This window comes from Octopus bimaculoides, chromosome 3 (genome assembly GCF_046866305.1).
Source record: "Octopus bimaculoides isolate indiv1 chromosome 3, ASM4686630v1, whole genome shotgun sequence".
Taxonomy (NCBI): Eukaryota; Metazoa; Mollusca; class Cephalopoda; order Octopoda; family Octopodidae; genus Octopus; species Octopus bimaculoides.
In genome coordinates, this window is record NC_142930.1 from 144,564,098 (window position 1) to 144,579,170 (window position 15,073).

At 37.4% G+C, this 15,073-nt stretch overlaps 1 protein-coding gene and 1 long non-coding RNA gene across 25 annotated transcripts in view; one reads left to right on the forward strand and one right to left on the reverse strand.

Annotated features, from left to right (window-relative positions):
* The window catches only part of LOC149136750 (uncharacterized), a 137,513-nt gene that overhangs the window by 109,326 nt on the left and 13,114 nt on the right, over positions 1-15,073 (forward strand). For 8 of the 22 annotated variants that reach the window (XR_016241251.1, XR_016241246.1, XR_016241236.1 and 5 more), the window contains one exon: positions 8,773-8,850. The exons of 1 other annotated variant lie outside the window; for it this stretch is intronic. This is a non-coding gene — a long non-coding RNA (uncharacterized LOC149136750). Of the gene's footprint in view, positions 631-1,240; positions 1,314-8,772; positions 8,851-9,201; positions 9,419-10,112; positions 10,222-13,316; positions 13,613-15,073 lie in introns of those variants that run through there. 13 more of the 22 variants (XR_016241242.1, XR_016241234.1, XR_016241245.1 and 10 more) reach the window with 9 other exon arrangements.
* Positions 1-15,073, reverse strand: part of LOC106867197 (uncharacterized) — a 104,638-nt gene that overhangs the window by 366 nt on the left and 89,199 nt on the right. For 2 of the 3 annotated variants that reach the window (XM_089349754.1, XM_089349756.1), the window contains exons 13-17: positions 13,076-13,210; positions 9,323-9,435; positions 7,763-7,891; positions 6,120-6,287; positions 2,045-2,165 (exon numbers count right to left, since the gene is read on the reverse strand). In XM_089349754.1, the coding sequence (XP_089205880.1) occupies positions 2,046-2,165; positions 6,120-6,287; positions 7,763-7,891; positions 9,323-9,435; positions 13,076-13,210 (665 nt within the window). In that variant the 3' untranslated portion in view covers position 2,045. Of the gene's footprint in view, positions 1-1,925; positions 2,166-6,119; positions 6,288-7,762; positions 7,892-9,322; positions 9,436-13,075; positions 13,211-15,073 lie in introns of those variants that run through there. The other variant, XM_089349755.1, reaches the window with a different exon arrangement.

A 15,073-nucleotide genomic window follows, 5' to 3' on the forward strand; every position in this document is an offset into this window, starting at 1 on the left:
GCAATTAAAGACACGAGTTTGGGTGTGCTAGTATGCATGTATGTTGGGCGATTTATAGTAGCTTACCTTTCGACTTATTTGCCATGAAACCACCTCAATTCTGGGAAGAGGGTATTTTCAAGTTAAAGGAAAGATGGAGACGCATTGTGCAACAAAATGGTTCATATTTGGTTGATTAAAAATATAAGGGCAAGTATTTATTGGCCTTTTTCTTTCCTTTAAAAATCGGCACGAACTTTCCGGACAACCCAATATTATCCTGACAATTATTTGTTCTATAACATTGAAGAGTTACCTCGTCACTTTTTGTAATGCGGTTCATGATGTCTGATTATATTGTGAGTTTTCTCTAGTAAATCAATATTTGAGAACCCATGAATAGATAAAAAAAAAATCGTGTTGTTTATGAATATGAGTTCCGTTGAGGAACCAATGCAACCCGGACAGCTCGAAACATCAATGAGGTGTTTGATGAAGATGTGGTGAATGAATGTACTGAAAGTCAGTAGTTTGAGCAGTTCCGGTCTGGTAAATTTATTCTTGAAAATCAGCTCGGTGGTAGACTTGAGACCAAGGCGGATAATGATGAGCTGGAAACTGTAGTGGAAGCGGATACATCTTAAATTACGTGTGAGTTAGCAGCAGCAAGATTTGATATAAAAATAAACTTGTTGTTTCGTTTTGTCATTTTTATTTTAAGTTTATTTTTATTTCTTAAAATAAAAATGACAAAACGAAACAACAAGTTTATTTTTATTTCTTTACATGAAAATCTGTGTATTTCTTTTTCTTTTTCTTTTCGTTTCTGCTTAGGATTTTATAGTCTCATTTTATTTTATATTGTTGTTTCGTTTTGTCATTTTATTGGATTGTTCTTAACCACCAACTTAACACTACACACTGAATCGTGACAAGGTATGGGCGGTTTTCGGAGCACCGAAGAAATTATGTGTAAATTGAGAATTATACGAGGTATAGTACTATACAAAATAGCGAAAGGATCTTCACCTCTTATATCACACCTTTCTTCCTCCTTTAACGCCGATGTGATGTAATTTCCTGGGAGAGAAATACTTTTGCGGCTGAAGATAGCTTTATATTGTAAATTATACACTGATATAAAGCTTGAAACACGTGTACCGCAGAATCCTTTGTATTTTTGCTGTTATTTTGGGGATTTACAATTTATATATATATATATATATATATATATATATATATATATACGAAACGTTTCTTTCAGTTTCCGTCTACTAAATCCACTCGCAAGACTTTGATCGACCCGAGGGTATAACAGAAGACACTTGCCCAAGGTGAGGCGCAGTGAGACTTAACCTGGAACCGTGTGGTTGGAAACAAGCTTCTTACCACACACCCACGCCTAAGTCTTATGTTCAGATTTCACTTTGAACTTCTTACTTTATTAGAAAACGTTTTCACAGCTCTAATTAATTTTTGTTTTGCTCTTGCACACACATCAATAACAACTTACACCTTGCAGTTGGCCATCAAGAGAGCTTTTCCAGCACCGTTATTCTATCATACTCGTGCCCCTTATCACATACACTCGTACTCTTTATGACAGACACGCCATCACACTGCTTGCCTAACAACTACACCCACGTACCAACATCGTACAACATCGTGCACACTCTCAAACCAACATCATCATACTTTGACACTTGCATACCCCTGTTGCACCGACATGCACAAACGCACAACATTAACCATCATGACCGCTTCCAGACGGTGGGTGGGTGTATTTAAGCGGAGGAAGTAGTGCCTGCTATTTCTAGCAGGTCGAGGGACCGCATAAAAATTTCACCAATGCTTCGTTAATTAAATGTCTTTTGTTTTTTTTCAAAATTGGCACATGTATGCATTGAATGTGAATGTGTGCGTTTGTGTATAATCATGTTCATGGTTGTGTGTGTGTGTGTGTGTGTGTGTGTGTGTGTGTGTGTGTGTGTGTGTGTGTGTGTGTGTGTGTGTGTGTGTGTGATGAGCCAAAATGAGCGGGGGTGAGTAGGGGGGTCGGTATTACCTCATGCAATGCAACAATGTTTGTTGATGTCTTCCGGTGTACCACGTGGTATTTCGCAGATAGTACATACTCCACTGACTGGAAGACACGATCTGTGCACCAAATCTCCACAGCGTGAGCACTGAAATAAAAAGCATAGATAGATACAGAGAGAGAGAGAGAGAGAGAGAGACGGACATACAGACAGACAGACAGGCAAACAGATGGACAGCAGGACAGACAGACAGTAGGACAGACAAACAGACAATAGGACAGACAGACAATAGGACAGACAGACAGACAGTAGGACAGACAGACAGACAGTAGGACAGACAGACAGTAGGACAGACAGACAGTAGGACAAACAGACAGTAGGACAGACAGACAGTAGGACAGACAGACAGATAGATAGACAGACGGCTATCTGATTGAATGGATGGATGAATGGTTGGACGGATGGATGGATGGATGGATGGACAGGCAGACCGAGAGACGGACAGATAGATTGGTAAATAGATAAAATCAGGAGGCGTGAGAGGTGAATATAGATTTATTTTTTCCATATCACTTCCATATGATAACAGCTGTTTCATAAAATTCATCATGTGGTATTATTAATTTCAGTATGCAATATCATACGTACGTATTAACATCAATATGTCTGCTCAACGTTATACACTACAATTGTATATTCACAAATTGACGCAAATGAAGAAAGCCGACTCGTGAGATTCTCGGAACACCATGGGTACATCTAGGATGCGGTTAGATAAATGATGACACCGATGGATTAAGAACCAGTTTGAAATAAATGCTGGGTGATATCTTAAAGAGGCTGCCCGGCCAGCAACAACAGTGTGTGTGTGTGTGTGTGTGTGCAAGAGGTGATAGAATGACTAGCCAACAGGAATTATGTAATCAACACCATTGAATTACACCTGTTTCTGCTATAGAAATTTGTGTACTTAGAGATGAGTGCATGTGCTTGACCTCATAGTTATATATAATCTACATGCATACATACGTGCGTACACATATACACAGACACATACACGCACACACACACACACACACACACACACACACACACATATATATATATATATATATATATACATGCATATATATATATATACATATAAATGTGTATATACATATAAATATTTATACGTATAGATGTATATATGCATATATATATATGTAAATACATATATGTGTGTATACATACATATAGATGGATAGATAGATATACACACACACACACACACATATATATATATATATATATATATATATATATATATATATATATATATATATATATATATATATATTATGATTGACCGTTGACTGAACACTATTCAATTTTTTTCTCCGTGTTTTTCTCCGTGTTTTTCTCCTTGTCTCCGTATTCTTTCTGTTGAAGAGCGTAGCTCGAAACGTCAAAGACTTTCCGTATTCCCGAGCGTCATACTAATACATCCTTTTGTTATTTACACCACCTGTCCTCGTCTGTTGTTGTTTTTTCGTATATTCTCCCATATATATATATACATATATATATACATATATATATACATATATATATATATATATATATATATATATATATATATATATATATATATACATATACATAATATATAAATGAGTATATACATATACATATGTGCGTGTGTTTATATATTTACGTGTGTGCGTGTTTGTGTATGCATACATATATATATCGTCGTCAACGGCGGCGGCACCATTCGCTTCTGCGTTTGGTACATCTGGTGCCTCTCCATAATGCTTAAAACCTGACATGGCTCAGAAGGCCAAGTCGGGAATGGAACAATCTCGGGCACAGGTTGTGGTCATGGCTGAAGCTGCCGTGCCGTAGTCATCAGCTTTCTCTCCGTTTGCTAGTGATTGATCCTGTATCGAAAAGACTCGAAAAACCCTTGAGCATTTCCTACAAGCCAAGCTTCGGCAGATGCTCGACATCAAATGGCAGGATTGACGCAGCAACAACAAATAAAGTGCACTTCATATTCAAGGCTCCGATGAAGTTATAGGATGTTATCCGGGTACTCAATTGAGAGTCTACCGCATCTTATAGCGGAAACAGCTGTAAGCTAAGGAATATTTTACATAACCTTTGTTTTGTTTGTTTTTCAGTGTCTTCTATTTTTCTTTCTTATATATATATATATATATATATATATATATATATATATATATATATATATATATATATATAGTTATCGCCAAGCCAACATGGCAGTCCCAAAATTAGGACGAAAGCTGCCGTGAATTAGCTCCAAGAAGCCATCTAAAGGACACAGGTTTCGTGTGTCACATAGCTAGCTAGAGGCGATGGCTTCTTGGAGCTAATTCACGGCAGCTTTCGTCCTAATTTTGGGACTGCCATGTTGGCTTGGCGATAACTATTAATTTCCAGTACCGCTGCCGTAGTCTCCTTTAGAGAGACTTAGAAATATTAATAACTCTATTTCTGAAAACCAGTGGATAGATTCCACTGAAATTAGATAAATAACCTTCGAGCAGATAGTCAGCAGCGCCGCCTGGCTAGGGCTTGGCTGCTCTGCATTGACAAGGGGCAACACCCTGAAACTAGTCTGCAGATGCCAAACCAGCAGGGGGACACTGCTGACCTCCCCTGTTCGAAGGTTATAAAGGACACAGGTTTCGTGTGTCACATAGCTAGCTAGAGGCGATGGCTTCTTGGAGCTAATTCACGGCAGCTTTCGTCCTAATTTTGGGACTGCCATGTTGGCTTGGCGATAACTATTAATTTCCAGTACCGCTGCCGTAGTCTCCTTTAGAGAGACTTAGAAATATTAATAACTCTCTCTCTCTCTCTCTCTCTCTATATATATATATATATATATATATATATATATATATATGTACGTATGTACATACATAGAGAGGAGAGAGAAAGAGAGGGAGAAGAGAGAAAGGGAGAGGAGAGAGAGAGGGGGAGAGGAGGGAGAGAGAGGGGGAGAGGAGAGAGAGGGAGAGGAGGGAGAGGAGAGAGAGGGAGGGAGAGGAAAGAGGGTTGGGGACTGAGAGAACCTGCCCCGATAATGTGTCATCTTTGCTATTTTTATTTCTATCCTACAATGGAGAAAGCAATTCTTAAGTTTCCAATATCAAGAAGTAGGTTAGAAATTGATGTAGGGGCAGGCGATCGTAGCAGAAACGGAAAAATTACTTGCAGTATCGAATTACTCCCCTTTACTTTCTTGATATTGAATCGCAATAAATGTAGTGGGAGATGAGCAAGCACTTGCGCTTCATACATCTAAGTATTAAAGAAACCAATACAAACTATGTAACGCTTTTAAACAAACCGACTTAAAAACCATGTCATATCAACCAGCTTTTTACCTCGTTTTAATGTGGGTAAGACACCTATTACGCAGCGCTTTATAATTTGTCGCATATTTCTATCTGTAATAAAAACAATGACTCAAATTTCGGGAGGAGGTGCTAGTCGATTACATCGATCCAAGTGCTCCACTGGTAGTAATTTTATCGACCCCTAAAGGATAAAAGGAAGTGTCGACCTCTGCGGAATTTGAACTCAGAACGTTAAGTTGGAAGAAATATAGCTAAGCATTTTTGTTCGGCGGGCTGATGATTCTTTCAACCAGCCGACTTAGTTTCTCAGATAACAGTTGTTGGCACTCCGTCGCTTACGACGTCGAGGGTTCCAGTTGATCCGATCAACGGAACAGCCTGCTGGTGAACTTAACGTGCAAGTGGCTGAGCACTCCACAGACACGTGTACCCTTAACGTAGTTCTCAGGGATATTCACCGTGACGAGGCTGGCACTTTGAATTACAGGCACAACAGAAACAGGAAGTAAGAGTGAGAGAAAGTTGTGGTGAAAGAGTACAGCAGGGTTCGCCACCATTCCCTGCCGGAGCCTCGTGGAGCTTTAGGTGTTTTCGCTCAATAAACACTCACAACGCCCGGTCCGGGAATCGAAACCGCGATCCTATGACCGCGAGTCCGCTGCCCTAACTACTGGGCCATTGCGCCTCCACTCAGATAACAGTATATAGGAAGGAACTAATAACTCACCACAGCTGCGTTTTTATCATACGTTAGCAGAACAGGTTCAGAGTGACAGATCTTGCAGGCAATAGCTTCACGTTTACACATATTGCATTTTTTGATATGTTTGCTTGATTTAGTAATCCAGACGTCTAGGTAGGCCCCCATTTCTCCAGAGTTGACCTTAACCAGATCCTGAAATATTGCAATAATATTATTACTGGATAAAAAGATAACAAAGAATTTTGTATTTGTTTCTGTGCTCAAGCGCTCGTATGTTTGTGTTGTCTTGAATATTTGTGTATGCAGAGAACATTACATAATCATATATGTGTGCGTGTGTAGGGATATGCGTCTTTCTGTTTCTGTGTCTGCATTAAAAAAGAAATTGAGCTTTCATAATTTGAACTTAAAGAGAGCAGACTAGCAAATTTTGAAATTGAAATTCGATTAAAAATTGATATTCTAAATCGAATAACAAAAATAAATTCACATTCAGATCGCTGAAACTGCTTCATATTTACATACATTGTTTGGTATTGTTAATCAATTCATAGAAAATAAAATATAAGCATTAACTGGTGGCGCTACTTTATGCATTTAATAAAATAAAATTCGGTGATAATTTAGATATGATTGAGACTTGAAGTCTCACTTTTAATTCAACAGCTGAATATTTGTTGAAGGTGAAAATTAAGTCAAATCAATAATACATACATACACCCACGAGGGGATGCCGAATAGTTATTGGCTTTAAGGGTGTCGCAAAAGGCCTGGCTGGAGGCCCAATCTTTCGAGTTCTTCTATAGGGATTAGAAAAACTGAAGGGCCATTGCAAAAAGTATGTGAATCTCAGAGGGAAATGTGTTAAATAAAATCTTAAAATGATTCACCTGTATTTTCTTTTACCCAAAATCAGGAACATTTTAGCACACCTTCGCGTGTGTATATGTGTGTATGTGCGTGTGTGTATGTGTGTGTGTGTCTATCTGTCTGTCTGTATGTATGTATGTATAATCTTTTTGTTTTTTAGACCAGTGGATCCCGATGGACATAGAGCTATAAATAATACAAGGTTGAAAAGCCCTTTTTGGATAGAAAATCTCGCAAGCTGGTCGTGAGACATGAACCTGCATCTCCACAACCTACTATTAATTGCTTTATGTGCTTCGGGATACACTCTTCCAAAAGAAGAATTATTTCACGTTCTATCAAAAGTTTATAAATTCGTATGATGTCAACAATACACATAAACAAAATGAGCTAAGAAAAGTAGGTAAGAGCGGCCACTGGTATGAAATTCAATAACCAAGATAAATAAGGTACATTAAATACTGTACATGATAAATCGTTGCTTTCTTGGAATTAACTTCACTGCCAGGGGAGGTAAAATAAATGCCTGATAGCAATCGTGATGAGTTTTGAATGAGAAAAGGATAGGGTCTCAAAAATCAATAACTCTCCGGAGACGGTGTGTCATTTAGGAAAGGTCAGACTGCTTGTCTAGAAAGAAGACAGCCACGTTCACGTATTTCTGCTTCAGTAGGCGTCATCAGCATAGCAGTTATCCAACTTTGACGCCAGCAGACAAAGGACTAAGACATATAGAGAAAGAATACAAAACTTTTACATCCTAGAATAAACAACAACAAAAAAAAGAGTATATTTACATGCATTGAATACAGGTCTTCTTCCTCATATATGTAGCTACATGGCCAGTCAGTCAGGAGTTCTTTCACTTCAGTAGAATAACATGTATTTAGAATTCCATGTAGATAGTTCAGATATTGTCGCTGATCCTACCAAAATACAAATTGATAAAATCCTGCTCGTTTACTGTAGTAGAATATATAAAAACAGAAACTTCGAAATGAATTAAAACACTCATGTATGAATACATGCATGTATGCATGCATATATTTGGTGTGCAAGATTATGTAAATGTGTGTTTTATCAATATTGGCGCAATGACTCTATCTTCAATCCTCAAAACCTGTTGACCCATGACCTCTGTAGCAAGTGGCCTCTCTAAAAATGGAGGTGGAAAAGACTTCGTTACTCTGTCAACGACAGCGTATTGTCCCTCTTTGGTTGTTATTCGTGATCGACTCTGTTATAGTGTGAGTCCCAGGACGCCAGCAGGAACTTCCCGAAGTGCAAACAGGACCCGAAGACTTCCATTCTGGAATTAAGGAAGTTCCCTGGGTCGATGGAGTCCTTTAACATCCTTGCTCGTTCGGTTATGAGGGAGAGAGAGAGAGAGAGAGAGAGAGAGAGAGAGAGAGAGAGAAACAGACAGACAGAACACATAAAATAATAGATGTGAGAGAGTAGATGTTTATTCGATATGTCATATAAAAATGACGGTCTATGTCATATAAGAATAATGGCTGATATGTCATATAAGAATAATGGCCGATATGTCATATAAGAATGACGTGTTTAATGAAATCATCATCATCATCATCATTATCGGCAGCAACATTATTTTCAAGCCCGCTTTTCCATAGTTGCATAGGTTGGACGGATCCTTTCCATGAGAGTATTGCACCCCCTTTTTTTTTCTTCTTTTTTTTCGTTTTGTATGTGTTCTTTTGCTATGCCTTTTGTAGATTGCAACATTCTGATATTAGCTTTCGCTACTTCTTCCCATACGTTTCTTGGTCTTTCTCTTCCACAGTTTTATTTCACTCGGATACCCCGGCACTTTATCCATTTGTTATCGTCCATACATCTCACCCGATGATACCAACGCAGGGTTTGTTTTTGTTTTTGTTTTTTATTGCTCTCGACATGTAACTGATTCTTCTTATTTCTATTGAGTTGTCTGGAAAGTTCGTGCCAATTTATAGTAGCTTACCTTTCGACTTATTTGCCATGAAACCACCTTAATTCTGGGAAGAGGGTATTTTCAAGTTAAAGGAAAGATGGAGACGCATTGTGCAACAAAATGATTCATATTTGGTTGATTAAAAATATAAGGGCAAGTATTTATTGGCCTTTTTCTTTCCTTTAAAAATCGGCACGAACTTTCCGGACAACCCAATATTTTATCTCTCAGCTCCTTTTTCTCTTGAAGTTCATTGATGCTTGCATCATTTGTCTCCAGCCTCTGCAAATACTCTGACCTTCAACACCCAAATCTCAGTATAACATGCAACAACTCCAGTGCATGTATAAAGTATTTATGAAAAAACGTTTTGAAAGAAAGAAGCAATCGAGATATTTACCCGGACGTTATTCAAAGGTGTGACATAGTAATGTAGACGTGCGCACAGTGCACTCAAGTCAATAACCGGTTGATCAAACCACGACCTTAGAAAATCGTAATTTTGGCGTGACACTGCAAATAAATGAACAAACAGTAACTATGGAAATAAACGAACGTTTTGTAAGCTGTTGAATTCAATATATTTTTGTAAAAGGTTGATAGTTGCAATAGAAACATTAGTCTCTCTCTGTCACTTTTCAACAAAATTATATGTTAAGAAACAGTAGAACAATTAACAACATAATAAAAATATAAGTTTTATTTTTGATGATGCTTGGTTTTACAAATCCTGTGTCATTCAGCTTAGCAGCCGCAGATTAGATTGTAATCGGTATTGGAAGGTTAAGAGCTTCCTTGATGCATACCAGAGGAGCAAGTAGCTATCACATCGATGGCATCGTGGTGAAGAGTGCTTCGTTGAGGAGCAAGGTATTGTCACGTCGAAGGTATCGCGCTCAAGAGGGTTATAAAACGAAAGTAACGCTTTAAGTACTGGTTTTACTACGCATGCGCACTCGAGGGGCTTCCGGGAAGGCAAGTCCCTTGCGCATGTGTAGATTGTACTTCCTTAATGGCGGCCATAATTTCGCGCCACTACATTTTAATTAAAAACAAGATAAACTATACTACTATTGCTGCTGCTGCTGTTGTTGTTGCCGTTGTTCATTGCTTAATTTTGGGCCTGCCTAAATCAATAAGATCTATAATCAGAAAAATAAATTGTAAGTAGTTGATGTTTTTTTTTTTAGCTCAAGGCCGATCCAGTTTGAGCAGACTATGATCAAAGGGATAAACTCTGAGATGTTAACATTTAATGTTGATGTTGTTTTCGTTGTTGATGTCGTTGTTGTTAACGTGGTACGTTGGAAGGATCATTAATGCATTGGGCTTGCTGTATTTTGTTACACCATTCAGTGTTCGAAGTTAATATCCTGCCGAGGTCAATTTTACCTTTTACGTCTCTGGGGTCGATAAAATAAAGTCACTGGTCTAAATCTATCGACTAATCTCCTACCCTCAAATTTCGATCTTTGGGCTTGAGTTAGAAACAATTAATGCTATTGTTGTTTAGTCCCAGATCATCCCTGATCGAGTAGAGTATATTTTGAGAGAGATTTTTGAAGTTTGATGTAAATAAAAGAAATGTGAGCAGGTTGTGAGCTGTAAGATATAAATTTGGAGAATAAAAATGAGAAATAGCGATTATTTAGGGCGACGTTTCCTTAAATAATCAGTGAAGATATACCGAAACGAAAAGAATAATCAGCATCCGGCTTAGGTCGGGGTACGAAGAGAACAGCACAACTAAATAATTGAGAAAACTCATATCAGGAAACGTTACTGTATCAATACAGACAACGGGATGATACAGCATATCGATGGATACTCATCCATGGGTTGTAATTATACTGTGTAAAGTGAGAGAAATTATTACTACGGGTTGAAACATCCTCCATTTCTGATACAAAAAGCTACACTTTCAGGTGATCTGACTGGGCTTACGTACTTATATAAAAGAAGCTCAGAAACTGCTGTATTTTGAGGGTACCAATATAAGGATGTGTGGAGGCGCGTGGCTTAGTGGTTAGGGTGTCAACATCATGATCGTAAGATTGTGGTTTCGATTCCTGGACCAGGCAACGCGTTGTGTTCTTGAGCAAAGCACTTCATTTCACGTTGCTCCAGTCCACTCAGGTGGCAAAAATGAGTAACACTGCAATGGACTGGCTGGGGAACATATACGCCATTGAAACCGGAAACCGGACCCATGAGCCTGGCTAGGATTTAAAAGGGCGCATTTATTTATTATTTATTATTATAAGGATGGGCATCAAACCTGTGAGAGAAATCAATAAATAAACTGTTTACTATAGTAAGATAGTGTTGCTGTTGCGCACGAAACAATTTTTGTAGTATAGGCACAAGAAACGGGTATATCCACAAGAAACGAGTATATCCACAAGAACCGGGTATATCCACAAGAAACGGGTATATCCACAAGAAACGTATACGCCACAGACGCTGCTGCTTCTTCACTCCTATTCTGTTTTTACAACAGTTACCTCTGTACCTCTCAGAAGCAAACTTTGAACTACTTCCACCCAAGAATCGACTGCATCCGTCTCTCTTCCTCTTGTCGTCATTGCTTTGTTTCATTCCGTAAATCCCACTTTAAAAACTTACTCAGTACTGCCTAGAATGGAATCTTCTGAAATGATATTCCCTGTAGAAAAATTCTATAGTTATCAGCCTAGGTAACTTCAAGCTGTATTGCATCGAGCCCAAAGTTTGGAAAATTTTTTTGGAATTAACAATATCTGTGCTCTAGGCCAGGGGTTTTCAAACTTTTTGACTTGCGGACCCCTTTATATTTCAGGCTTTACCTTAGGGACCCCCTTATAAACGCTTATGAAATTTATACATAAATATTTGCTTAAAATAACATATATTTTTACATTTATTTATTTAACAGTATTTAACAAATAGGTTTATTGTCAATCAAAAGATTTCGATTCAAAAACATATATAAAATCAAATTGCCCATAAAAAGTGTTTGCTGTCCACGGACTCCTTGTCTTGTCCTTGCGGACCCCCTGTGGTCCGTAGACCACAGTTTGAAAACCCCTGCTCTAGGCAACATATTTCGAGAGAACATTAAGTCGATTTGTTCGTCATAGTAATCTACTAGACCCTATTTCATTGACTTTATAAGAGTGAAAATCGGATATGAAGAGCATCTTACAAGATGCTTCCTCGAATCCGCTAATCCATCTCCCTTCTTTTTTCGAATAATAATAATAATAATAATAATAATAGTAATAATAATAATAATAATAATAATAATAATAATAATAATAATAATAATACTAATAGTAATAGTAATAATAATAATAATAATAATAATAATAATAATAATAATAATAATAATAATAATAATTGAGCAAATATAAAGATCTTGAAATAGAAATTAGCAAAATGTGGAATCTGAAGACGAAAACAATACCTATTGTCATAGGTGCCCTGGGAATGACAGCGAAACGGGCTGATTACTACCTAGCTCAGATACCAGGAAACCCCAAAATGGCTGAAGTTCAAAAGATAGTGCTCATGGGAACTGCCCATATCCTACGTAAAATACTGTCTATGTGATCTCAAATTTTAAAGCAAACTGATAATTTTCTTATGGTTTCTTAAATATTCACTAGAACAAAACTGTACAAATCCAAATATATGGTACCCTAGGCATAACACCTACATGAACTTCTAACTTGTTGTCTCTTGAGGTCTCTGGGTGAGACTTGGATCCAACTTGTACAAATGCAAAACAAAAGTCAAACATAAAATAATAATATTAATAAGAATGGTTTCAAATTTTGGCACAAGTTTTTGGTGAAGAAGTAAGTCGATTATATCGGCCCTACTATTCTATTCAACTGGTACTTATTTTATCAACCCCGAAAAGATGAAAGGCAACGTCGACCTCGGCATCATTTGAATTCAGAACAAAAGGTCGGACGAAAAGCCGCGAAGCATCTTGCCCAGTACGCGAATGAGTCTGCAAGTTCACTGCCTTGGTGATAATGATGATGATGATGATGATGATGATGATGGTGATGATGATGATGATGATGATGATGATGATGATGATGATGATGATGATGATGATGATGATGATAAAGAAAATCAGTCAGTATAATGAGTTCATTCTTACCTTTAAACATATCAAACTTCCAATTAAAAACCATTTCAGCAGGAATATAGAAAATGTCATCCACATGGTGTTTATCACAGTAGTACAGTCCATCGTAACTACACTTGCGCGGCATTCGGGGATTAAAATCTGCAACTATTCAATTTAAAAAATTCCAATGCTTACACATTTATAACTGTTTAATAATTGATTAAACAACTGGTTAGTTAGTTGGTTGATTAATTTCTTCTTTATACTCAAGGTCCCAGAATTATGAGCAGGTGAAGGAAATTATGTGAAAGGCTTTTTTTTACAAGGACATTAACGACGTGAAAGAAGGAAAGTAGCATCGTCCAGGAAAAGAAATTAGATTAGACGCTCAACAGACTTCATACTTACTTATTACTTCGAATAGTAAAAAACGGTTTTAAAAAAAATTGTAACGAATGAGAACAACAAAACGGCTGCTAAGTTGAATAAAAGCCAAATTATGCAATGGCTGCAGCTATTACCATTTGTTATGTAGCTAAATTGAATTAAATTAAATGTCTTGCTTAATTTTTTGCATTTCTTCACTACTTTAACCTATACCTGCTGATTCAAGGGGAAGGTACTTCTAGCCGCTTTGAACAAGACAGTCACATACCACAAATTTAACTGCTGTTCAAATTTGAATTTTAGTGGCACACCTATTTGAGCATTCGGAATGAAAATTCCTCTTATCCTTTGTGTATATATATACATACATACATACATACATATATATATATATATATATATATATATATATATATATATATATATATATATATATATATATATATGAGTGGTTGGCGTTAGGAAGGGCATCCAGCTGTAGAAACTCTGCCAAATTTAGATTGGACCTGGTGTTGCCATCCGGTTTCACCAGTCCTCAGTCAAGTCGTCCAACCCATGCTAGCATGGAAAGCGGACGTTAAACGATGATGATGATGATATATTATGCAATAAGCTAATACCATTCCATATTCAATATGAGAATAATTCGATTCAATATGGAATAATTCCATTCAAAATAGAATAGTTCCTTTCAAAATGGAATAATTCCATCCAAAACAAGAATGATTCCATTCAAAACGAGAATAAAAAATAGAGTGTTTTTGATTTAATCATTTCTGTACAACTAATAATAAACTGATTTTTGCGTTATATCGTTCCATTCACAGTCAATTTATTCACTAAGTTTATTTATTTATTATTTATTTCCAAAAACATATTACATACTATATAGTATGTAATATGAGTGGAATTATTCCAAATTGAATGGAATTATTTTGATATTCTTTTCTACTCTAGGCACAAGGCCCGAAATTTTGGGGGAGGGGACCAGTCGATTAGATTGACCTCAGTACGCAAATGGTACCCGAAAGGATGAAAGTTAAATTCGACCTCGGTGGAATTTGAACTCAGAACTTAAAGATAGACGAAATACCGCTAAACATTTTGCCCGGCGTGCTAACTTTTGTGTCAGTTCACCGCCTTAAGGAATTATTCCGATATTGAATGTGAAATGGTACGGATTAAGTTTTTATATGATATACTGACATACTTTCCGTTTGTATATTGTGGTAAAGTCAGAGGCTGAAGTGGTTGTTTGGTTGGAATATAGCTTTATAGACGCAGTGTGTTAAAAACACAATATACTTCGGAGCAAAAGAAAACGAAATCATCCCGAAAGTGACCACGAAAGTGACTTATGAGCATTTCGCTGTTCTGCACCTTGTCACTGCCAAGTTCTCAAGTCATTTCCGACACTAAGGTACCTTGGCCAGTCTAAAGTATACGAGGTGGTATCACAAAGTTCCAGGGCTAGTAGCGCGCCAACAGATGGCAGCACACGGTTGTGTACGCAGTGAGAGCTAGCGGTAACATCCATGCGGCAGTGTGCCGAGTGACATCGCTGTGTTTACTTCACAAGTTGTGGAATATGTGTTTTAGGGATCAGGTGTATGCTGTAACCTGCGATTTCTTTTATGGGCA